The sequence below is a fragment of the Sinohyriopsis cumingii genome, chromosome 8 (genome assembly GCF_028554795.1).
Source record: "Sinohyriopsis cumingii isolate HCF-2022 chromosome 8, ASM2855479v2, whole genome shotgun sequence".
Classification (NCBI taxonomy): Eukaryota; Metazoa; Mollusca; class Bivalvia; order Unionida; family Unionidae; genus Sinohyriopsis; species Sinohyriopsis cumingii.
This window is the reverse complement of record NC_142968.1, coordinates 123057652-123085339: the sequence shown is the minus strand read 5'-3', so window position 1 is coordinate 123085339 and position 27688 is coordinate 123057652. Positions and strand designations below refer to the sequence as shown.

Here is a 27688-nt window from a genome sequence, read left to right as displayed (position 1 = left end):
CAGTTCAACATGGGGTAAGGTCACACAAGTGTCCTCCCGAAAGGGTCTTTCAGGCCTGTCCACGACAGTCCTGTCCTGGGTGACGGGTTCTTCTGGCACCGTCACTAACACGGGTTGAAAAGTAACTTTTTTCCTTGAACAACTCTCGTGCATACTGGGCCACTTCTTGGGTCCAAGCCTCAAAACCCCATTCTTTCCAGGCACGGTCATCTGTCCAATGGGGATGTAAGTCACAAGCTACACACACATCGTCATACACGTCTTGGGTAGCTAAAAGTTGACGAATCTTTTTTTCCTGTTGAGGTCGAGAAGTATCCAGATGAAACCGCAAGGCTTTGAGCAAAAGGAGTTTTTCGTGACCATTTAAGGCCATGAAGGTGGTAAGTACTGATCGTAAAGAGTCCACAAAGAATCGGCTGGTAAACGAAATCCCAGAAAACAAGTCACTAAGACACACACCACTTGTCGTCCCAAATTGAATGGATACAGTTCTTGTAATAATTGATGGTAATGATCCACAGTTTGAATATGATCATTGAGTTCCTTCCACGGAATCTGTTGGATGACATGTGACATAAACCGTGGCATGGCAGCCTGTTTTTATATTCTCTTTTTTTTCGGATGTAATACACGTACTTTCTAGCCAGAGATCTTCGTTCTCCAGTAGGGAATCTAAATCTTGCATACTGTAACCGAAACGTCAGAGTTCGTTTAGGTGTTTCCTCTTCCGCTAAGCAGATTCCACGTAAAATATGTTTGTAATCCTTTAACTTGTCTTCCTCAATGCGTTGCACTAGGTGAATCTCGAAGTAACCATAATCATGAACATGTCGATCATTAGCGACCTCAAAGTTTTGAACAATGTCTGACCATTGAAAGAATTTCTGACGAATCAGTTCTCTTATACCATTCAGGTACCAGTGGTTAAAGATCTGGTGACGTATCGGATGCAATTGTTCTTTACGTTTGACTTGTATTTTGACCAGCTCTCGGTAAATGCATTCTCTCAATTCCACAGCCAAGGCACGAATGTTCTCTAGCAAAGTATCCATGAATAGGTCATACTAAATCCTCTTTGGTCTGACACAAGAAATGTACTGTTTGCACAAACATGGTTTTAATTCATTGTCGAATCTAAATCGTTTCACCACTAATCTACACATTACAATTCGTTCAGAAGTTTCCTCTTTCACCAAGTTGACATTGCGTGAAAGATGTTGGTAATTCGTTAACTCTTCCTCTGGAATTCGATGCAGTACGTTTACAATGTAGTAGATAGAATCGTCAATACCAAACCATTCCTTTTTATAACCAGGAGGTCGTTGATCAATGTCTGTCCAATGGAACACTTTCAACTCAATCAGTCCTTGTATAGCCTGAAGGTACCAGTGGTTCAAACACCGGTGACGTAACGGATGCAATTGTTCTTTATGTTTCACTTGTATTTTGACCAGCTCTCGGTAAATGCGTTCTCTCAACTCCACAGGCAAAGCACGAATGTTCTCTTGTAAAGTATCCATGAACAAATTATTATGGTAAGAAGTTACTTCAATGTCTCGGTCCCACTAAGGGTAAGTAATGACAATTCGGTGACCATCGAGCATGTTCTACGTAGGCCGAATCTTGCGGTTCCCAGTGGTGAAGTGACACACCGCAACTGAAGCACTTGACTTTATCTCCTTCGCCCAAGTAGAAAAATCCGGCTCTGGCTAATTCTTCGGGGGTCGGTCCTCCCAGATACTTAGGCCATTTTCCTTTGAACGATTGAAGACGATTTTCAAAGTCACAGTATTCCGACAAACGCACAGGAAACGAATATTCGTTTTTCACAGTTTCGTTTCGATGAGGGTTGGGTGACAGGAACAGGAGTTTGCTCAGGGCTGGATGACATCAGTAGGGAGGTAAACGTGAAGGTGAACATTCCCCTTTAAAACGAAACCCAGTAAAATGTCCAAGAGGACGAGCGGCATCACTTTCGCATCCCTCAGGTTTGACACGCACAGCATCACTTTCCATGATAGGGGTAGGGACACTAAAGTTCCCATGATGCTTTACGGCATCGCTCAGGTCACAACGTACAGCATCGGTCCCATCGCAAGGCTCACAATCGCACTCGTCGGCAAACTCAATTACGCAATTACAATGGTAACCACATGGACAATCGCAGTTTCCTTCCGGACATTTTCCGTCGCAATGCATGGGTCTTATCCATCCAATATTAGTCACACTAGAGGAAGATACAACTTTTTTACAATCCCCAAACTGGAACGATGCCTCTTTCAAAGTATTCATCTTGTTCGCTCGGTCTTGGTAGTCACAATGAACTATCGATCTTGCCTAGGGTTCCTTTTTTATATACAGACCAATACCGACGTGTCCATACGGTAAGGTGAAATGATTGGGAAGTCGCACTCGCTTCTGGTATACAATTTGATAGACTTTTTCCAAGGGTCGACTGAAGATGTGGTGAGTGGGTAAACGTACAATCTTGTTCGGTTGATAGGTGGTCACTTTAAAGTTTCCATCCTCTCCCGATTGCAAGGCTTCTTTCAATACCCCAAAGTTGACCACACGACTGGTACGATAATTCAGAGTCAGTCCTTTCACTTTGCACGTCGTGTGCACTTCTCCTTGTTTGTCACGGTATTCGTAGCCGTAATTTTTGGGACCGCCACTGACGAAACTTAGAATCTTGTCGTCGGGATGCTCGTCTGTCCAGGCTCCTAAACGGTCTCCTTCGATGTCAGGGTGATGTTGAATCGGGTGATGGATGTAAATGCAACTGTCCGTGTCAAAGTACAGGACGCGTTCCCCCAACAGTTCTAAAGCTTCGTACAATTTTAAGCGAGCATGGGCTGTCACGTAAGCCGCAATGATGACATTTCCAAAAGGGTCGTCTTGTACAAAGTCCAGATCTTCTTCGTAATTGACCAAGATTAAATTCTCTCGAACGACGTCCACGTGTTTCATGTATTTGGTTTTGTCGTGAATCATCTGGAAGTAGCGGGAAGGTTCTGTCAAATATTCCGTCTTGGGTAAACACGGTCGTTGTGCCATTTTACCCCACAAGCAATTTAACATCACTTTGGCAAACGATCGCCTGCCTTCGTTTTTCTCGATGTGGTCTAAAGTGATGCCTTCTTGTTCGTAGTATTTCTCTTTGAATTTTATTTGGTCTTGGGGAGTGTGACACCAGGAAGGATAGCCGCTGGCTTCTTGCTTCAGTTTCAAAAAGGCATCCACGTAGTCGGCGAAAATGCCTTTCTGAGTAGGGTCACCCTTGCGGTATTGTTGTGTCTTAGGAAAGTGGCAAATTTCGTACACTTCTAACAGTTGGTATCCCATGTCCAGAGCTTTGAACAATTCTACGCTGACCCAGGTTCCCGTCAAGGCCCGTTCTTCCTGGCTGTGCTGACAAGGTTGGTCTTGGTTGCACGTTTCGGCACAAGTACGGCACAAGGGAAACATCAGTTTGCCTTGACAATGGTGAGGTAAGACGGGATGGTATAGGTTCGTGGGAGGCAAAACTTTGCACTTGATCAAGCTTTCGTATTGTCGAATGTTGACCAGGTCGATGTGTTCCGTCAGCAGTTGCGGGTGCCCTACAGGAAAGCGACAATATTTGCACACGTAGGGATACAGCGAACACACGTCCAAGTATTTGATTTCTTCTCCTTTCTCTTCGTCGGCTTGGTACAGCAAACAGGTGGCATTGGTCCTTCCTCCGTACAAACTATCCCTCGGGTTCAGCGGGTCCATGAACTGGTAACTTTCCACGAGGCGTTTAAACTCGGGATCGGTTTTCATACGGTGATCGTACTCGTGTTCCCACATTTCCACCACTTGGTATCCTTGCTGTTCTAACTTTAGGCGCCGCTGACAAGTGTCCTGGTACAAGTCTTCCATGGTTCGTTGCAAAAACTGATTTTTAGTGCCACGGTCAGGGTAACAGACGGAACATCCGTGAAATAAGCATCCGTTAAACTCGTACACGATCTTGGGGTTTTCTAAGTCCCAGCCATCGACCGAATACGTTCCGATGGTCTTTTCGCCCCCTCCGTTGCGGGCATGCTGAATCCACTTGTCTTCCTTGTCGCACAAGTAATGTAACCAACGTAGGGCTTTGACCGAGTATTGACGTTTGACATAGTGGGTCGTTTGAGGACTGATGACAGCCACGGTGTTTTCAGGCATGAATCGTTGTCGATACACTAAGGAACACGCTTTGGCAATGGTGCAAGCTTCTTTCAAAGGATCGACCCCTCCGTGTTCCATGAACAATTCTCGAAATTTTCCACAGCAACGCCGTAAAATGTCCACGTCGGAACGACAATACTTTAGCATTTCTTCCTGAAAGTCGAAAGGGTCCGAGGCGTGAGCCTGGTACCAAGCGTAGAAAGCTTCTCGTTGTTCGGTACGCATGTTGTCGGGGTCGTAATAGTGAGCCTCAGGTAAATGGGGTAGAACGGCGTGTTGATTGGCTTCCGTATTGAAAAAGTGTGGAAAGTACCCTTTAGCCATTTCTGTCATTCCAAACGTTTTAGGTATTCGACTCAAAGGCATGGCCAAATAGCTCATCGAATCTTTAAACTGTACTTGTCCCACTTGCATGAAAATGATTTTGGCTCCGTTCAAAGTCACTTTAGGACGCTCGGTGCCTTGTTCCGTATAGTACCTCAAAAGAAACTGTCCATCGTATCCGGAGAAATTGTGAGCCATCACCGTGGCATGACGATGACAATCTCCGTAACGTTCGATGTCCTCTTGGCTCCACGTCTTGTCGACGGGGTCTAAGACACATTGGGCAAAATCGGCTAGCGTGTTCGGCCCCCGAAAGATTTTTTCACTCCCTCCAGGAATCTTGCTGCAGTGAGGGCAATGACTGAAGATAGGTTCTTGAATGCACTTCTCGCACGCTCGATGAGCCACGCAGAAATTAGGAATGTGAATGCCAGTCTCTTGCATGCATTCGAAATCGAAAAAGATGAAATTGCCTTTCTTCTTGTGACCGTCCTCTTTCTCTGGTGGGGGTTGGTATTTTTGCACGTAACATTGGTGTTCCAAGTCCACGATGTGGTGACAAATGTGACATTTTTTCTTTCCTGAGCATACGTGTGCCTTGGTATTATTGGTACGTATGACTTGTTCACACGTAGAGCACAATCTCAGCAGTTGACAAGCGCATTTCTTCTGTGAACCTTGCGTCTTCAAATGTTGTTGGTAACAGGTAGGGCTGACAAACGTGCGCAGACAAGTTGAACAAGGCACTGGTTCTTCGCTCAGACAGGGTGAAGAGGCCAAACATCCTGTGCATTTCGATCCACAATGCTTGTGTTGCTCTCGATTGTTATAACCATGGTCACATTTCTCACAGTAATAACTGTATCCCAGGAATCCGGTGATACTGGTAATGGTATCGAAATGTTCATCGTGATAATAGACATGAATGTATTTTCCGTCCTTAAAGTCTTGCCCTCGAAACAACAGAGGTCCGCGCACTTCTTGAGGGTGCACTTTCAAGGTGTAGCGTGAAGCTAGGGCATCTTGCAATTTTTGCATCTCAGGAATGCCACAGGGTGTGTCTTTGGACAGGCCAGCTTGTTGCAACAGGAGTTCTGCTTCGTTTCGTGGTTTGGCTCGATCAGATCGTTGAATAGTTTTCCAGGTTCTTTTCCATTCTACCGTGTCGTTCTTGTTGGCATAGGTTCGTCCCACCACGATGGCACGGGCTAAACACATCTGGTCATGAGGGTTGTGAATTTGGACGAGACTCCTTTTGGTGCTGCGAAGGTCGTCCACCAATAACATCTTTTTGCGTCCAGTCCCTTAAGGAGGAGAGACGTGGGTCATGTCCAGTGTGGCTTTACCATCGGTGATGTCAAACTGATCATTAGATTGTTGTACGTGTTGAATCTTGTCCATGACTTTGGAAGCAGTCAATTCTGCAGGGGTGCTAAACTCGATCCAAACAGGGGATTTCAAACCGTCGTGTTGTATGGAAAGTCTCAAGCGATCGTCTTCTTTGGGTTGACATTGTCGCTTGAGTGCAGTGAGCAAAGAATCCCACACCTCAGTGATGAACACTTCTGCTTTCTCTAACGGCACTTCAGCCTTGAAATCTTTAAACTTCACCGTGTATTTTTAAGCCGTGGTTCTAAATTTTCTAGAGGAGCGCTTTTCCGTCTCTCGAATGGAATAGTATTTTTCAGGGTTGACTAAGGGTGGTGAACTTGGTTTAGAGGTTTCAAATTCTGGTTCACTCATGTCCTCTTCAAAATCACTGGCATGAATTTGTGCCAAGATTTCGGCCCTGGTACGAGGCGATAGATCACGTTTCTGCCTCTTACTTTCTTCTTCTTTCTTCTCGAATGAATAGGATCGTTTCATCTTGAATGCAAAACGTCAAATGACTCAAGTTTAAACACCATAGACTAATTTATAGTCATGGCAGACCAGCGTATATAAAAGGGTGTGTGTCTAGTTCTTTCACTATTCATTTCACTCTCAAGCCGAGCACAACGATGGAAGAGACTAACCAGATGGAACGTTTCGTCAGAGCTTTGCGAGGGGTCATTAGAAAATTCTCTTCAGACCAGCCCACGGACTACTCTCCTTCCTTTAGAGATAAAAGTCAAGATACTTGCTATATCTGTCAGAAGAAAGGGCATTGGTCTTCAGAGTGTCCAGACCGTCAAAAAAGAAAAAAAAACAGGGGCTAAAAAGGACAAAAGTCAAGATACCTGTTATTATTGTAAAGAAAAAGGACATTGGTCTCCAGATTGCCCAAAAAAGAAACAAGAGGAATCAGAAAAAAAGAGGAATTCTTCAGAAGAAGAGAGGGATTCTTCAGAGGAAGAAAGGGATTCTTCAGAGGAAGAGAGGGATTCTTTAGAGGAAGAAAGGGAAGAAAGAAGACAATTCTATTTACAAGAGGCAAAGAAACAGGAGAAGAAAAGAAGAAGGGAAGAAAATGAGGAGAAAGAAGAGGAAAAGACGGTGAAGAAATTTAAAAAACAGAGAGACTAAACAAGGAGAAAGAAGAAGTCAATGAACTTTTTATTAACGTGTTGTGTTGTGAATTGTGAATTGGATTGTAAAAAATGGAGAAAAGAATAAATGAATGATATAAGGTAAGTGTCTTTGAGTTTTGATTTTAAAATAAGAAGCTACACTCAAGCACTCATACAAAGAAACGTACTATAGGAGTAAAATGGGTGGGTTATTTTTTTTTCTTTTTGAGTTATTGGCAAATTGAAATTGTATTTCTTTTCGAGAAATGTTGGTGGCCCTGAAAAGGGCCTTTTTTCTTTATGGTGTAGGGGTGAGTTTAAGCAATCAATTTTAACTGCCTTATGCCTTTGCCACGGCCAAGGCCTACTTCTGGACTGCGTAACGTTGATGATGATGATTGGGTTGAAATCACTAAGGGTGGTACGGTAGGCTTAGTCATAGGGTTGACGTGTTTAGCTCGGGAAGGTCGTATTCTCTTCGGTCGTAATAAAGAAGTCTGATACATTTGTTTCAAACTTCTTAACTCTGCTAAAATGTCCAACAGTACCGTGACCGTTTGATTTTCACCCTCCTGTTTCTTTGCTGCTACTTCTTCTTGCTGTTGTTGCTGTTGTTTTTTTCTTACCTCTTCTTCTTGCTGCTGTTGCTGTAGGAGAAAAGCCTGTTCCGCTTCCTTTTGTCGTTGTATAAATTTCTCCAATTCTTCTTTCTGTCTCTGTCTAAAATTCTCCACTTGCGGTAATGAAGAAGGTAACGAAGGTTCCGGAACAAATTCTTGCGAGGAGAGAAAATCCACAAAATCCCAGTTCACCTCTTCTGAAAGTAAGTCCGGGTTCCCTTGGGCAGTCTGCCCTGTTGGTGCACCCCAATGGATCGTTTTCTGAGTTTCCGTCATGTTGAATCACTGTCGCATAGATTGACTGCACACAAGCGCTAGTGAATCTATATAGACCAACTGACGTCACAGACTGCTCTCTTCGGATTGGATGCGGGCTGACTGAATTTTGTAACGCGTGTTTGGATTGGTGAATGAACTCAATCCGTTTCAATCCTACCTGTACCTATAAATAAGCGCAGTTCACTGCATTGATTCACCTGTTCTCGGAGCCTCAAGATGTGGACCGACGTTCAATCTGCAACCCTTGTGTCAACAATGATGTTCAGGACGGACATGCTCATGTATGTCCGGTCCAAGTGGACTGTTGTTGATAGGACAGATACTAGTCTATGGATGAGGAGAGTTTATATAGAAAGACAAGGATGTCTCAAGAGGGTACTTGTGTATGGACCGGCAGTTAGAAGGAGTTTAAGAAGAAGAAGAAGATGTGACAGATGCCATCTATGTTAATATTAATATTAACATAAACCCAAAGGCCCTTTTCAGGGCCAGCCATATTTCTCGAAAAGAGATAGCCTTTCCATTGCCTACCCCTTTTTTATTTTATTTTATTTTATTTTATTTTATTTTTTTTAAAAAAAAATCCCATGTTAAATTCCCCTTGTCGTTAAACAGACCCACACTTTAGTTCCATGTTAAATTCCCCTTGTCGGTAAAGTGGCCCACAATTTATCGCCGTGTTAATTCCCCTTGTCGGTATATTTGCCCATGATTTTTCTCCATGTTAATTTTCCATTGTCGGTATATTTGCCCAAGGGGTCTTGTAATGCTAATTCCCATTGTCGGTATAGTGCCCCCCTTCACTACTACCATTTTTCTGCTAAATGGCTTGTCAAATTGTCAAATGGTCAAATACAGGAATAGGTTGCAGATGTGCCTTAGATATCTTCAGATTGAGATTTCCTACATTTGACAGGTGTGACAAGATCTATGATACTTATAAACATCACTTTTAATTTTCGGCAAATAGAAATGATTCAGGATCTTGTGATACGTCTTATTGACAAAAAAAAAAAATGACCAGCTTACGGAGTTTTATGGGCTAGACTATGCATTTCCTGTCTATATGACTTAGGAACAACAATTTGATTGCTCAATGACCACTCATCACCAGCAGGTACATCAGGTGTCTCCATTTTCTCATAATGACCCCACTTTTCACAAAGTAACAAACTGGTACTTGTGTGACTTTAATTTCTAAAACCCAGTCTTGTGTCTTCTCTGAGGAAAGTGTGTGTGTGTGTGTGTGTGTGTGTGTGTGTGTGTGTGATTTGGATTTTTCACGTAGCTTTAACAATTTTTCAGTCATATCGCCACGATGTCTGCAGTGTGACAGTTTATAGTGAGCACTGGGGCATGTAGCATGATGTCCCACCCAGTCAGATTATCCTGACACCAGGCCAACCAGTCCTAACACTAACCTCTTAATGCTGAGCGCCAAGCGAGGCAGCTGTTAGTACCATTTTTCTAAGTCATTGGTAAGACTCGGCCCGGGATTGAACCCACGACCTCCGAGGCAGACGCTCTAACCATATGCCACCGGATCAGTAGTACTTGGGAGCCTGTAACTCACATTAAAATGACTTGCATGCTTATAAAGTAGCTGTTACTTTCTACTCAGATATCTTACAACAGCCGTCAGAAATTGGCTAGTGTTTTCTATTATTCTGCGAAGAAACTAACTTACTTATAAATCTCTCTCTCTCTCTGCTGAGTGATTAAGACATTTAAATTATGGAATTTACCTTATCCATTGTTCCAAGGCACATACATTAGGGATAAGAGGCCAAATTTACAATTTCATCTCAGGTTCATAAATATAATAGTTTTGGGAAGGTCAAAGTATCAGAAATAACAAATTAGTAAATAAAATATAATCCTTTTCATGGTTTTTGGCTCATAGCAAGTGCAAACAACTTGTTTTTATTTCCCACGAAATAACATCATCAAAAATCGAACATTTTTTACAGTATATATATTGAATAAAGATCCAGTAATGGAATGTTTTTGGGGATTAATTCTTGAAACAGACACTAGGGAATATAACCTGAATGTTCTTGAGTCATAATTTACAAATGTATGTGGTATACAAAAGGTAATGTATCTTGGTTAATCGAGAATTTACAATTTTAATTCCTCAGAATTTGCAATTTCATGTCCAATCCAAAGGCCAGATTGTGTGAAAAGCTTGTCTTCATTCATGTTTTATTCACGTGAAAGTGAAAAACAAAAGGGATTGGCAAATAACTCTGTAAGAACAATGTAACAAAACAATCCAGGTATTTGTTCCTTTTAATTGCCTACCTGTATGAAAATATTTGTTTCAGACTAATTCATCTAACAATATTGTTTTTATGAATGCTGGTTTAAATTAAACTTTGTTTCTCTCATATTTCCTATAAAATGTTAAACATAGGACTGTATATTGTTTTAATTTATTTATTTTGCTTTATTGCATAGTTGTATTGTGCTGATATTTTTGTGTCATTACAATAATAGCCTATATTTTAAACAGGATAAAATAATGATAAAATCACAGACAAATGAAGATGTTTATGTGGGGTGGTGGGCGTGATGGATGCTACAACAGCCTGAGCTGTGGCTAGCCTTAACAACTTTACAAGTTTTGTAGAAAATTATGTGGGGGTGTGTCTTATTCTTCTAACAGAAAACAATCACATCTGTAGAATATACATGTAAAAATTTGTAATAATCTTTTAAACTACTACATTAATTTCATATCCAAATGTATCAAGCACTTTTAGTACTGTACTGTGGCAGTAATAACACAAACAAATTGAGCTGGTTACTGGTAGCGGTAGCAATGTTATTTATATTCAATATATTATATTTTTATAATTGCTACCAAAAGAGTCTGATGTTTTATCAGTGATGTACCATATAATCAGTCATCTTATCTGCACTATAAATATCGCTTCATATGTGGATAAATACGGTTTTAAATAATAAAACAATGTAGTTTCCAGTTTGATATCTGTCGAAATAAAGTATCTCATAACTGTATGGAAGTGTTCTTTATGTTTACATATAGAAAATATATTTTATACTCTTAGAATTTCTTTTCTTATATAATGAATTAAGTTCATATTTTTGCAGCATATATGCTTTGTATGTGATGTCCTTGTTTCAAGTCATGTGCCTCTTGCTGTTGGAATTGGAGATTCAAAATGAAATTGGAAAAATGACATACTCGTCACAGACAACTAGTGATAATACTTGCTGGCTATTGCATAATCATCCATGCCATACATATATAAGAATTCTATATAATTTGTTTATTTACCTTACTGCTTGTTATATATATATATATATATATATATATATATATATATATATATATATATATATATATATATATATATATATATATATATATATATATATATTAAACTGCCACTGTACACTGCATATTAACAGTAAAATTTAATAAGAGAATAAACAGAATCCTCATCTATGTAATGTACTCTCTCTCTCTCTCTCTCTCTCTCTCTCTCTCTCTCTCTCTCGTGAATAAAGAAATGAAAGTATGGCCTCGAGGTGCAATTATCTGCACTTTGTTCAAATCTTTTGAGGTCTTTACTGCTACAAAAAGCAGAATTTGCACTGCGCTCTAAAATAATAAATATGCTCTAAAATGATGGCATTGCGGATGAGAATATACAAACAAATTTGGGCCTTAAATCTTGCTTGTAAGCGGCTACCCTATTCTGCCACCGTGCGGCAGCGGTAAATTAAACAGACAAAATGTTAAAATAAAATGGGGTGGGAAGGGTTAGCGGAAATATAACGTTGTGTAAATACATCTAATTGTATACAATTTGATACATTTAATTTATTTAGTGCTACTTGCAGGCCACCTCTCTTCCGAATGTTAATACTCTGAACCATAAGCTGCTATAATTTAATTCGAATGATATATTAAATAAGACGCCCAAACATGCCGTAAAGTGGTATAACCTCTTGTTGCTAGGGTCAGGGGAGTAGGTGTATTGTAAGAAACTGACGTGTCACAGCGCCATCTGTTGTCATAATGAGGCATTATTTTATGCTAACTGCCATGATTCTAACTTGCAACCTGCTTGATGCTACATTATAGTCATGATTTTGGAAGGTGCAATTTGTGTAACTTGTGATATAGCAAGTTTATAAATGAAATGTTAAAACTTGTAATAACTGACAAAGCATTTGCCTTACGACGACAAACTTCAGAATCAATTCATTAGTTGGCAAAATGCAAGATACAAGGAAGCAGAAGGAAAGTAGATCTAGGTACTTTCAAGCAGCCCTTTCCAGCTTGCATCAATGAAGAATAAAAAATTCATGAATAGAATTATGAATGTAGCACTTGCAAGCAGCCATTTACAGTTGATCATCAAGGAAGATTAGAAAATACATGCATAGAATTATGGCGGTAATCACCCTCCATACGCTTGTATGTTGGATCAGAAAACTAGCTACACATAGTGAACTTCAGTTTGGTTCCATCTCGAGTTAGTCAATACATGGTGAAAACAACCAAAAGAACATTACCAAGAATAAGTGACAACTCAGCCTTGCTCAAACCGACTCCAGAAATTGAATCCGGAACTGTCAAGGTGCAACACCGACGGTTGGCCCTATATGCTATCCATACTCTGATGCAGATAGATAGATAGATAGATAGATAGATAGATAGATAGATAGATAGATAGATCGATCGATGGATGGACAGATAGATCGATAGATAGATACCTTATTTGCGTATGTGTTCTCCGACGTGTAAAAGCAAGATTCAACTGATTTATTTGAGCAGCAAGCTTCCGGGAAAACTGTACTGGTTTTATCCTTACGATGGAACCTGGTAGCGTTTTCAAAATCCTTGTAGCTATCCACTCCACAACAGTGTAGCTAAAAAACATAAAGTAAACTTGCATGCCATATGTGAATCATTTTTATTTTCCTTTCACTCATTCTGTTGAAAGAAACTGTAGCACTTGAGTACAGATTAATGAATTTGGACCATCAGTGTGAAGGAACTAAGTGCGTCATATTAATTCGGCCATGTATGTATGTATATATGTATGTATGTATGTATGCATATATGCATGCATGTATGTAAGTATGTATGTATGTATGTATGTATGTATGTATGTATGTATGTATGTATGCATGTAAGTATGTATGCATGTATGTATGAATGTATGTATGTATGAATGTATGTATGTATGTATGTATGCATATATGCATGCATGCATGCATGTATGATGTATGGATGAATGGATGGATGCATGCATGCACGCCTGTATGTATGTATGTATGTATGTATGCATGTATGTATGTATGTATGTAATGCATGTATGCATGTGTGTATGCATGCACTAAAACAAAATATTTGCGTTTATATAACAATGATGCCGTGATGTGGAAGTTTTGACTCCTACCTTTAAACATAGGTTAAGCGACAGGACAATGCCAAATTTATATAATTCTGGTCAAAATATATATTGCTCATTTATATATTAAAAACCGCTTTTGATTATGAAATAAGATATTTTATTGTATAAGTAGCTACAGTATAGGACGCAAACATTTTAATTTTAAACAATCTATAGAAGATTCTACGATTATCTAGGTAAATATACACAATGATATTTCAAATGATTTGTTGCAGAACAACCGGAATAAAACAAGGTGAGTGCATATTGCCACTCTTATTTTCTATGTTCATAAATAAATCGCAATATAATTATAATTGGAAGGAGGGAGTTTATAGTGAAATAGATATGGTTAAATTGATTTAATATTGCATAGTAATTATGTATTGTTATCTTCTGTTAAAGCCCCGACAGCTTGTACCTAAGACCGACTTTAAAAACGAAAAGCATCAAGAAAATAAAGAATGCACAAAAAAGTACGCATTTGATTGATTGGTTTATAATTTCTAACTCGATTGTCAGCAAACAGTCCCAAACAGTATCATATTATTCGCGTTTCAAATCAAATGGAAATTTTGAATGTTAAGGAGAAGTCTGCTGACTGTCATATTCCGAATGTTGACGCAAGGCCTACTCACACAATGAAGGTAAACATGTTTTCATCTGCACGTCGTTGGCGTGTAGGTATCGTGTTCATCACATGTGGTAATTTCGGAAAAGTCCGTAAAACATTAGTAGCACAAGCAATGAAATCATAAGTATTTTACACATATTCTGATGTGCCACCATTGGCTTTGTGTAATTTGTTTGATAGTGTTGTTATCCAGCACTATACTACAGTGCTGTTTTATGGTAACGTGTTAATACGTTATGATATGGCAAGAGTACACACATGTTTGGTTTATAAAATCATTCTGGGTGTATCATGTACGCTGAAAATGATCATATATGTATATACGGTACATTAAGTAGAGTTCATCACATGATAGCTATTCATTTTAGTTAATGTTAAGTACTTCAAATTGCAGCATCCAGTAACAGTAAATATATTATAATTGTATAGATATTTATTTACAGGAATATTGGTATACTGCGTCTTAACAAAAATAATATCTTGCATTTATTAAACACTTGCTCGAGTCTTTTGTGGTTAAAACATGTTGTTGGTAACAATTTCCGTTAAAGCATTAAAGCAAAGTTTATAACGATGACTTTAAGCATGGGTGGTATTTTAGGTTGAAAACATCTACCATAGGACTCGATTCTATATTAATTTAGCATAGAGCAACTTATGTAAAGAGTAAAGTCTAACAGTTAATATCATTATTCAATAGGCTTCATGCAGGACTGGATGATGAACGAAGCTGAACGAAGATGGACGAAGATGGATGAGCTCTATCCTATGCAGATGGAATATGTCATGTCTGTGATCAAATATCGGAGCAATGGGATCGTATACATTCACATACACACACACACACACACACACACACACACACACACACACATATATATATATATATATATATATATATATATATATATATATATATATATATATATATATATATATATATATATATGTCAGGTGAAAGATCATGATTAAAGCTATTGTTTACACTTCGGTCAGAGGATAATACTATATCGGATTAATTTTCTGTTCATGAATCTAATATGTCAACGTCTTGTAATGGACCCTTTCTCCTCTCAAAAGTTAGTAAGCTACTGATCATATTTCGTTTTAATTTATTTCCTTGTAGTTGATTTAATATAATAGCTTATATTACAAAATGTTGCGTTTTCTCACACAGACGAAAATATTTATTTGATATCTTAGTATCATATAAAACATTTGACATCCTAGTGTCACATATATCATCGGATTGTCATTCACTTTTTCATTCATTGAGGGGGTGGGTGGGTGGGCAGAACACATTGGTAATTCCAGCTTTTTATATTTGCAAACAATCTCCATCCCAACATTAACTTTACTCCGATGACATGGAACCTGTTTAATATATTTATCAATAGTCCATCCATATTATAAATTAATATCAGATAAGCTGACTAGTTTTGTAAACGGTCAGACTGCTATTAATATATTTACCTAACAGCTGGTATTCAAATTACGTAATTAAAACTCTGTTGTGCATAAAACGTCTCTGCTCAAACGACGATATACTCAGCATAATATTGTAGGTACTCGAAGGGCACCTGTGATGAAGGGGTGCAAGAGGAAAACTACTCATTCGGCTACGGAAAATGCTGAAGGCATTGACCGAAGCAGTCTAAGAGGTAAGACACATGAATTGTTCAGAAACAAGGGTATATCATGGACTTCTCTGCCCGCGGAACAGAAATCTTTGAAGGGTCACCGGTAGTCGCTTATCGACGACCCAGAAACCTAATAAATTTCCTTATGCAGACCCAGTTGAAATCAAACCATTGTACAAAATTGTTTCCAACCGTAAATACAGAGGTTGTCTGAGCTGTTAGCAAATGCCCAAGACAACAAATTAAAGAGTTTATGAAAAGGAGTTTCTCAAAATGTCAGTCTAAGGTTAGAATATTTTATTAAAAACGTAATTTACGTCGAAATGTAAAAGAGTGGTGGCTTCCAATGTACTGGTGAAACAATCTAGACAGGAAAAAATGAATAAGCAAAAAACCATATTAGAATAGTAGTATTATGTGGCGATAGGGCCTCATATATTACACTTAAGATGCATGGGACATTAACATTATGCAGATTGTCGAAGTGTGGCTTATTTTGCCTCTAACGAAATTTCCATGTTAAAACGTCTTGCATCATTGACGATGTAGACGACCTTACCTCTCTGCTTTCAAAATCGATGCTGACCGTGTGCCTCTTTATGGACGTTGCTCACACTCTCACAAGCCACTCTGGATGTAGAAACTCATCGAGAGTCACAAACCACACATGTATTCAGGCTTTCGTGGCTTTGCATGGCTATTGTAATTTCGCCCGTCGATTATAGACATTCAATGGCAAATACTGTAAATATCTGGAAGGACCGAGTGACAAATCTTTAGCGAGACAGGATTTGTCTGTTGGGGCAAGGAGACCAAGCATAATGTTTTAGTGGTTGTGTCAAGACTGAGACTGGAGAGAGAGAGAGAGAGAGAGAGATCACGTGAGTGTGTTTGTTTTGTTTTGTGACAGACACGTGATAAGGTACTTCTGCGAACACGTTATTCGACTTGACATGCCACGACTTCTGTCAACAGTCTTTCATAGAATCCCGTGGAGGGAAGTTAACGACACCATTCAAGACTAATTGGAATACCAAGTGCTTTTCAAAGAACCCATTCCACAAGATGATATGGTTCCTTTCTGAAGTGTCGTTTGGGTGTTAGTGGTTGAACTTCAATGATCCCGTTTACCAGCAGATCATATGTGGCAAATGTATAAGCGGATCATGACAGGGCACGGCAACCAAACTTTGTATGTTCACGTGCATTGTGTTAACATTGCTGTGATTGGTGATGAATAAAATGTCTTCGAGCATGTGTGAAGAAGAAATTCGTTGCTTTTTATCTACCTTTTTTTCGTACCAAGAAATGTATGCGGTAGGTGATTGAGGCCAACAGAATTACGGCTGGAAAGATGTACGTAACTGGCAAAACTTTAGATTCGACAGTTGTAACCAAGATGTGACCGACTATGATAAAGATGTGCATGACCGATGATAGACGCAAAACATGAAATCTTTTAAAATATGAATTTGTTGTTGTTGTACTTGTTCATTTATTTAAGCATGTATAAAACGTCTTACTTTCTTGGTAAGTGCCTAAGATTTTCCAAACTACAAGAGACGTATGACTGCATCATCCATTCTCAATTGCATTGACGAAAAGTCTGGTCGTCAATGCTGGTAGACACTGTATCATTGCCATATTTTTAACCCGCTAATATTTATACCCTGTTATAGATATCACCCATAAATGACGCTAAGCTGTCAAATGAAATATGGTGATACTTCGATTTAGTCCCATACGTACATCCACGCCATTCAAAAAAATAGATATCAAGTGAACAAAAATGTTAGATATTTCCTTCACGCGGTGACTGTATATGTGGATGGTCTTCACTGGCCCCCGATTAAGAACTTGTTTAGGAATGAAGCGTAGGGAAATTTTTTGTTACTGTGATTCTTCTTTTTTCTTGGTTGTTTCATTCCTTCTGTGTTTTTATTTCTGTTTCTTTAAAGTTTGTTTCTTTTTTTTTTTTCTTTCTACATTGCAAATGGACAATTTGTTTATCAGCAATAATATATTTATTATTGTTGTTACAATTATGATTATCTTACCGCTTATATCCATGAAAAAATAATAAAAAGATTAACTAAACACATATATACAAACATGCACATGACTACCACCAAAAAGGCAAATATCCTTTTGGCGCTACATAGGCGAATTCCGTGTTTTCGATATTGGATATGTTCTGACCTCCCATCTAAAAATTACTCTTCAAATATCCAACATAGCAAAGTGTGGGAAAGGTCAGAATAGTCTAAGACTAGAAGCAAGGTAAACGAACAATTACTTCGAATATTCTCATAAATGTTACCGACCAAACAATGACGAATAGTTGTGACATTAGATGCAAATGAATCAAAGAGATGTATAAATGGGGTAAATTTGAGCTCATCCATTCAAAACTTCTTACGTATCTGCACGTTTTGATCATTTTTAGTGAACAAATCTTGTTTTTTGCTCTAATCACATGTAACTTACTAGTTTGTATCTAAGCGTTACGGTGACCAACTAAACAAAGATTGGACCGTTTTGCAGATTCACAAGACTCGAGGACTCCACATATGAGGGAATACAAATGTAATGAGTCACTAATGGAAAGATTATTGAAATTGTTTTCAGATTGGACCAACCCGTTTAAAATAAACTTCAAACACACTTACAGCTGCTACATCATTGATTTAAATCAGAAGTTCTATCTCTTTTTAGCGTATGTATGGGGATATCAGGTTATTTGGCTATTTTACAGGACTAGGGCAAGGCAACTAACGTTAGGTATTGCGTTTCCCACGAAGCCTTCTATATGGCTATTTTACAGGACTAGGGCAAAGCAACTAACGCTACGTATTACGTTTCCCACGACGCCATCTATATGGCTATTGTACAGGACTAGGGCAAGGCAACTAACGTTACGTATAGTAAGGCTTAGAGGTGGGTAGTTTAGTGATGTTTTGATACCAATGGAAATCTTACTAAATAATATAAGAAGCAGAAATTTCATTTCGAATCATCAACTTCAAAATTTTATGTTCCATTCTTTTAAAGGGCCTGAGGAATGTTCAACAAATAATTTTTAACAAAGTTCGAAAAACAATTTCAAAAAGAACATTTCATTTTTAAAGAAAGAGCTTATACTAATAAGTAAGTATAGCTATATACATTTCAGCAACTGGTCAATTGCAGTTACACCGACACACATAACATGGATATGTTCATGCGTTAAAAAAAACCAAACACAATAAAAGAAAAAGAAAACATACATTTGTCATCAGAAGGTTCCAGGTTAGGGTTACGGTATCCGTGCCGTTAAGTCCACTGTACTTCTCCTTTAGTTGTTGCTTCATCGGATCCTTCAACCAGCTGTCAATCTAACATTGCAAAGATAATTATACATTATTATTGGAATTGTATAATGAATCAGTCGACGCTTATTATCTGTTTTCTTTGCTGAAGAGCACAATTGATTTCAGACGGCAAGGACTGGACCCATTTCATGTGCAATCTCCAACTTTCAATGCATACAGTATAGTGTTTCAGACTTATATAGACTGTACTCTGCTATTAAAATTTTCAAAGAAATTTTAATTATAAAAATACGTTATAACATTTTGTGCTTATTTTCAATGGTCATCCCGATTAAATTATGGCCTTGAAAAACAATCAATGGGTTTACAAACTATATTAGTAACGATTCATAACAATCAGACGTAAAAACTGTCAAATCGCATTAAAAAAGAAAAATATATTGTGTTGTATGATCTTAACATAAACTATCTCCTGAAATTTAAAATCTGGTAAATACTGACCAAAGTACAAATATATGAAGTTCATCCATTGCATGCAGTAGGTATGACCAGGACAAGAGACTCAGAACAAAGTCATCAACATTTTCATTGGTATCAAAAGAAATATGTCCCTTTTATTCTTTTATACAAATTTTGGCTATTTGTTTTATTCATAGAAGTAATATACTTAATGCAAAGAATATAAATGATATAGAAAACATCGGCTACATTCTTTATTTTTGGTGCATTTGTTTCTAAACTGTTGCACATAGATTTGTTTGAATCGGGTATTTTATTTGTATCCACCATTTTATATAATCTTGCTATGTGTGTGCTTATGAAAATAAAATAAAAGTATTTGTAACCATTCTCATAGACAATCTATAATTAAATCACGACCAATGAAACAAATCGACACTTTTCTTTCGTTTCTTCACTAGCTGAGTAGATAGATCGATAAATGGACAATCAGAGACAGATTGCACCATCAATGGCAGAAATAAACTTTATGCACGTGTTACTGGTCTATGCTCTTAAAGTAAGTAACAGATAAGAATGAAAAGCAGCAAGATTTTTTAAATTCAAGAAATAATTTATTTCCCTAAATTACAAAGTGAAAATGAAATACAGAACTTACGGTATTGCGAATTAAATCCCAAAATAATCCTACGATTACAGAGATAAGTCTTAATAATTCAAAGTTATGAATAAACATTGGCAGATATTCAAATTAAGTCGAACGCTGAAAGTGTTGTTGTGCCTGTGTTGGCCTGTATTGTGTTGTTGTACCAACAGCCTTTTGTCGAAATACAGAAATATAATTCCAGGTTTGAATTCCATATAAATTCTAGTGAATGTCTCTGCCTAAGAATGTTATTTGTTAATGAGCACTCTATATTTCCAGAGACAATTCAACTGATTCGAACAATTTGAAGAAATAAATTCCAGCCTAAGTTTGCTACTAGCCACACCAATACTACATTTTGATTCTGCTAGATCTTAAAGCACGAATGAATAATCATTCCAGATACAAATTTATATAGTCCTCTACTTGATCTCAGGTCACAATTAACATTTTCTAAACAAAATCAGACATTACCCAATTGAAAATAACCTTCTAGAAAATTCATAATGTTTGAAATATAAAATATTAGCTGTTATTAGAAAGTATGTTACTAAAACTATAATGTATAACCTGAACAATGCCAGATACATTGTAGAGAAGTTTCAATAATCTATTCTAGACCAAGATCCAAATAAACATATTTACTTCTATTAATAACGATCCTGTATTAAACCGATACATATAGATAATATTTTAGCTATGTATTAGTTGTTTACAGAATAAACTAAAAAATCTATAATTCAGGTCAAGTAGAAAATAAACTTGATTTGGACAAGGTTAAGTCCAACATACAATGTTGCATTAGCCACAGTACATAATGAAATTAAATTAAAAAATAAAAATAAACCTAACTTAAATTAATGCAAATTAAATATACATAAGTATCTAACGTCCCTGATCATGGTAACAAGCTTTTTATTCCAATATAACTTACTCAGAGTTGGTTTGCTTTAGTCCTTGTTCTTGACACATAGATGAACTTTTATCGGTAAATATGTATCTTGGAAACGAGCTCAAAACATTTTCCGCAAAGTAAGACCAAATGTTAGTGCATTTTCCTAAATTTATAATGGATGTTGACCTGAAAGTGAGAGACGTGTTTGTGGTACAATATGGCAAGTTTGAGAATGAATTCAGAGTACACAATCCATGTTGAAATGAACGCAAATATGAGAATTTTTACGTCTCCCTTCAGATCAGGAAGACCGAGGACAAGTGTTTGCTATCAGATATGTTCCACACTTTTGATTCACAGATGAAGATGTCAACCTATGCAGGAGTTAGAATTACAATCAATAGCAAAATGTTAATATTGTTTAATGTGGATATAGTTATGTTGGCACCCCATGATTCCGTTCCAGCAGATGCTGGTAAAGAGTTGGTGTCACACTGTTTTTCTCTTCTAAAGGTCATGGTTTGTGATTTATGTATCCCCCGTCCTCAAAATTTTGGATTTCATGTGTGATTTTGTTTTCTCTTTCATCAGTGTTGTTCTTTGTTTCGTTTCGCCATATTTTTCGAGTTGTCCCTGCGTGCGGGTTCTTATTTTTTCTCTGTTCCCACTCGGTACCTAGGTCGGTTTCCTTTCTCAGGTCAATACTTGCAAACACTAGTGCTTGTGATTATTTTCTTGCCTTGAACCCGACATGCATGAAACTTAGGATCGTACTCGTTTTTCCTTTGCAAAAGTTCAGGGTAAAAGTTTCCGCTCCCGTCCCCATTTTGTTCTCGTTATTATTTTGAAGTGACTTGCCATAGTCATTAAAGTCCGGTGTGGTGCTGTTTGTGTTGTGTTGTAACTGTATGTTTTCTGTCTGGACTGGCACTATCTAGATCATATCTTAAGAGTTTTGAATTAACTACCTAATTTTCAGTAGTGGCATGGTAGATTTGGTAAATACTCCCTGGAGACTAATACTGTCTGTAATTGGATAGTTGTGGCTTTTCAGGCTGGGGTGTCATTAATTTTTGTCAGTTAGTGTTCCTAAGGTTTTCTGGCATTATAGGTTAGTACTTAGATTTTAGTGGGATAGTTTGTATATAGGTGCGTCATTTAATATGTCATTAAGGGGTTATTCATATTTGGATGTAATTTCTTCTTTTTTTCTTTCTTTATTTTTTATTTGTGTGTGTGCATGTACGTAGTTTACATTGTTGTTGTGCATACTTATATGCTTTTTATTTGGTTCCTATAGATAGAAATGGCGTGTGTTGTGTGCGTGTGTAGGTTAGGTTATTGTCATGCAAAATATTTGTTTAAGATAAAAGATTACGTTTTTAATTTTTATTTATTTATTTTTTAATTTATTTTTTATTTGTGGCATTCAATGTATGATAGAGGGCAGTTCTAGAAAAGACCATGAAATTCCGACTGAGCGTTACAGAGTACAGAGGATAGGGGAGACAACTTCTACGTATTATTTCAAGGATCTAAAACGAGACTCGTATAAAGCTTGCCAAAGGGAAAATTCATAATAAATAACTTGCCTTTTCTCTGATAGTGAAAAGAAGTATTACACAAACCAGCTCCGCCAAAATGATGAATATGAGCACCCCAGAATACTGCAAAATAATAATAATAATAATAATAATAATAATAATAATAATAATAATAATAATAATAATTATAATAATAATAGTGAACGGGACTTAACAAATACCTTATGATCTAAATCAATGTTTTTATATCGTCTTCTTCTTTTTTCAAATATACGCTGGAAATGTTTTCCGATTTACGACTCAACCAATAGTTATTTAAGATCTAAAATTGTATTTCTGATTTAAAGATCTGAATTATTCCTCAGGCACAGAGTTTAAGTTGTATAAATGTTTTGATATGGAAGCTTATCATAAATCTCATTTTAATAAAGTTGTCTAAGTTCATTATGTTTTAAGTGATTCAATAATCTCAAGAACTTTAAAAACACTGGAAGAATTTAATGGAAGTTTATATTTATGACTATGATGAGCATGATAAGGCGGAAGTAATTTGATATGTTTAATATATATATATATATATATATATATATATATATATATATATATATATATATATATATATATATGACTGAGAAAATAATTTTTCAAGATAAAGTCGATACGTACTACTATCAAGGCAATTTTGACCCTGCAGGTAGCTCCTATACATCCAAATATTCCAAATAGAAAGAAAAATACTCCCAGCACAATAAGGGCTATGAAAACGTCGTTGAGGACGTCAGCAATATTGAAGTTGGAGACATCAACGTTTGAATTTATTGAAGATGCTGCACTTTGGAACGTCTTGTATACCTCAGAGAGGTATTGGTCTGTTAGTTGTTCACCCCATTTGGCAATACAACCGATTATCAGAAGTGCGATTCCTACCAGCTTTAAGATAAAGTATATAATTTGCATACGTAATGAGCTAACTAGAGAAACATTTGTTTCCAAGCTGTAAGAGAAACATAAATTGACAATTAGTGCAAAACTGAACGCAGTTGTCTGTCCCAAACAAGCATATTAAACATAATTTTTTGCTATTTAAGAAGTTAGCATAAAAGACATTAGCAGAGAATTTAATAGCTACATTGCTATCTCTAAGTTTTGCAATTTTACTTACGAACGGCTTCTCACCCTAATAATTCGTTTCTCCATACCTACCTACCTACATACAAACATACCTACCTACCTACCTACATCCTACATACATACATACATACATACATACATACATACATACATACATACATACATACATATATACATACATACATACATACATGGGGCCCCGAGTGGCCCAGTGGTCTAAAGCGCCTTCTGTTGCGGATCACTGCCATCTCAACTCTGTCTGCGTGGGTTCGAGTCTCGGATTCGGCCAATGTGGGTATGTGAGAAAGCTTGCCAGTAGCTTCTCGTGGGTCGTCGGTTCTTTCCATCAATACTGGCCGCCATGTATAGCCTATCGTGTGCTGAAAAATGGCGTTAAACCACACAACAATATACATACATACATACATACGCACGCACGCACGCACGCATACATACATACATACATACATACAGACAGACAGACATAAATACATACATACATACATACATACATACATACATACATACATACATACATACATGGGTAAAAACATAGAACTAAGTTAAAATTCTTTAGTTCCATGGGCTCTTAGCGTATGAAAAGGCTTATGAACAAACAGACGGACATAACAAATACAGACAGACAAGATTACAGATAGATATATAGATATATTGATCGACGTTCTTCCTATAAACCAAAATACAGTGTTACATACATGGACTACTCTTGCTTTGAATACACCTGTCTATTTGACAACCTGCAAACTACAAACAAAACAACTGTTCAAGACTTCATGCAAGTTATTAGTGACGCTTTAATACTCACGGACAAAAGCACGTTGATCAGCACCAGTATAAACCTTCCACCTCCCTCCAAGGCCCCCATTTTCTTTCACTCTTCTCCAATCTATACCTTCTGTAAAATTTAGGTGGAATGAGATCAGTCAACTCTACCAGAGACAAAGAATTTATGACAGTAATATACATTTAGTGCAGGCATAAATATACTTTTATGCCTGCATAACGTCTACGAAGCTTATACGCATCTAATCGATACGAGTCTCGTTCTTTCAAGATGTGCATTTAGATAACGAAAACTCCAAGAGTTCCACAACGCACTATTACGTAAATGAATGCAACTAAGGGATCATACGGGTGTTTGTGTTTCCACTTTTCAAACATAATAATGTATACACCATCTAAATATCAGATGCATGATAATGAAGAAAGTCGTTTTGATGCGGCATCTCTAACTTTATTTCCATGTCATAAAGTTAATCTTTTAGTACATGCTGACAATTATATAAAGCGATACCTTCAGAGAGTGACAATAATAACATATCAAGACCTATTGATGTTTTTTTTTTTATAATATAGATCTTATTCTGCACCTAAATTACACAAATTACAAATGCATGTACACATGGATATGCGGAATGAAAGTCAGAAGAAAACAAACCCAGACGCACCAGAAAGATATGCACATTACATCTGACGCATCGTGGGTACGTGGGAGAGCCTGCCAGTAGCTTCTCGTGGGTCGGTGGTTCTTCCCTGGGTTTTCCAGGGTTCTTCCTCCACCAGTTGTACTGGCCGACATGTATAGCCTATATTGTGCTGAAACATGACCTTAAACCCTTGAACAACAACAACAACAACATCTGACACATAGCCTTACTATTTAGAACACGTGAAAGTCTAAGTACGACATCACTACTGGGAGGACGATGCAGCTTCGCCGCAAATTCTAGTCAAACAGTACAAAATTATTTATATGTGACAGACATACATGTAGAGCAATATTTAAAATTAAAATTATGATTCAGATTACATTGGTGCTCTCTATTTACTGTGAAGGAAATAAGAATTATACGGTGTTCAGCGTGAATATAAGTGTGGTGCACTGGTTGTCAGTAACTTTTCACATTGACAGAGTAATTAATTTATGGTAGGTAACACAGAACGGGTCACATTAGATTTCGAAGTTGTGGTTGCTTCTAGTAAGACTTCTAATTTAGATATAGAAGCCGTTTTACACGCGTGAATTTTCAAGAGGACAGAACCATGAAAAGATTTACAGAAACACTAACTGGAACAGACAGGCAGGAATACATACATACATACATACAATACATACATACATACGTACGTCGTCAGACGGACATTCAGAACGTGCACAGACGGGTCAGTTTTATGCATGATGCATTGTCAAACATTACTTTCATTAAAGCAAATTACATTTAAATCCGTACCTGCTATGGTCAAATAGTCGAAAAAAAATCTTCTTTGTTGGGAGAATATACCACAGATGTCTGTTGTAGCATCTAGCTATCCTTAACTAAATTTGTAATAGTTCCTTTTCCGTAACGTTGCTTATTCCGAAGTCAATATCATTAAGCAAATGTAGATATAGGAGGTCATGGATCTTCCGGTATGACACTGATAACGGCTTGGATTGGATTGGTAACAATGAAGAAGTGAATCCTCTCGAATGGAATTTAACCTTTCCTTCACTACGTATATATACATGTGTCATTCGTATTCTCTCTCTCTCTCTCTCTCTCTCTCTCTCTCTCTCTCTCTATATATATATATATATATATATATATATATATATATATGTATGCATGTTTGTATATATATATATATATATATATATATATATATATATATATATATATATATATATGTATATATATATATATATATATATATATATATATATATATATATATATATATATATATATATGTATATGTATGTATGTATGTATGTGTGTGTGTGTGTATATATATATATATATATATATATACACACACACACACGTAATGGTTGTGTCTGCGTATTGAGCACGATCGATAACAATTCCCTGGTGATAATACAATGTTATAGAGCCCCACCAAAGGTAAACATTGTATCAAATACAGGTAGATTCCGTCGGGCCAGTTGGAAAATAAGTATTGTGGCAGATAAGAAATAAGGAGGGATTCTTTTTTAACCCTAACTTTTGCGATACATTCAAGTTTATAAGACGGTGGTCGGAGTCGAATTGCGCCGAAGGATTATGCCAAATGCCAAATTCTGCTCTGTAAGTCATATATAAAGTCATATGTAAATTTTCTCGTGTTGCAGCGTTTTGGTTTTTGCTTTGTTTTTTTACCTATTTACTTTCAGTGTGTTTGCACACATCGCACATCTGTCAGACCGAGTCTGAGTCTTTGCTCAACGAAAGTGGTTATGAGAAAACGTCTTGGCAACTTCCCTTGTGTTGGGCGTTCTTTCCGATTTTTTGCTCCACCAAATAATGGAAGCCGCTGTGGCTCAGTGGTTAGCTTGCTTGAAAGAGTGCGGGTTCGAATCCTACCATAAGACCAGCCCCGGTGAGCCGAAGCACTTCACACCAATTGCCACGTGTAAGTAACAACTTGTGTTGCGGTGCCGTACAGCACCAAACCAGACATTAAAACAAAGCCGATTCTCCGCCATATATACAGGCCAAAATGTATAATTAGTCACTCGTATTCTGTGAATCTTCGTTAAACGCCACAATAACTAAATAAAACTACAGTTGGCTATGTTGCATTTCCTTATATTTCCTTGTTATATTGCAGAATCAGGTAGATCTGTCAAGAAAAAACAACCGTGAAAGGGTATTTTGTAATTTAGGTACACAAAACTTTCTGATATTTTTCCCAACACTTTGATGCAATTCATTTCCCTGTCTTCGTGCGTTTAAAACCATTATTGTGAACATAAAAGGAGCACGTTTGTTGGTGCTTTTCAAGAACAGTTTGCTAAACAGAGAGACGATCTGTCGGTCTCATGTACACCACACAGCGACAAAGAGGGGGGACTAACGAGGATTTTTTTGTTTTCATTTGGGTATACTACTCTACGCGTGCATATGATATCAATATCATGTTTAGGGTATTGTTGTATGACTGTGCAACGGAAAATAGTTCCCAAAAGGGGCATGAGGATAGGGCAAAGTTAAAAAAGGACCATTCAAACTAGAACAACTTCGAAGACTAGCTTTAAGAAATTCCCTCTCCTTTCATAGCTATTATACCCTACCATGCATCCT

General features: G+C 37.3%; 1 protein-coding gene across 2 annotated transcripts in view; it reads right to left on the bottom strand.

Annotated features, from left to right (window-relative positions):
* LOC149794557 (tetraspanin-1-like) overlaps positions 1 to 26049 on the bottom strand; it is a 48001-nt gene extending 21952 nt beyond the window's left edge. Inside the window, exons 1-6 of one of the 2 annotated variants that reach the window (XM_089968829.1) lie at positions 25857 to 26049; positions 24431 to 24554; positions 23140 to 23403; positions 22522 to 22596; positions 18885 to 18992; positions 12662 to 12817 (exon numbers count right to left, since the gene is read on the bottom strand). In XM_089968829.1, coding sequence (XP_089824955.1) covers positions 12662 to 12817; positions 18885 to 18992; positions 22522 to 22596; positions 23140 to 23403; positions 24431 to 24490 — 663 coding nt within the window. In that variant the 5' untranslated portion in view covers positions 24491 to 24554; positions 25857 to 26049. The remainder of the gene's footprint in view (positions 1 to 12661; positions 12818 to 18884; positions 18993 to 22521; positions 22597 to 23139; positions 23404 to 24430; positions 24555 to 25856) is intronic. The other variant, XM_089968828.1, reaches the window with a different exon arrangement.
* Between the last annotated feature and the right edge of the window lie 1639 nt (positions 26050 to 27688).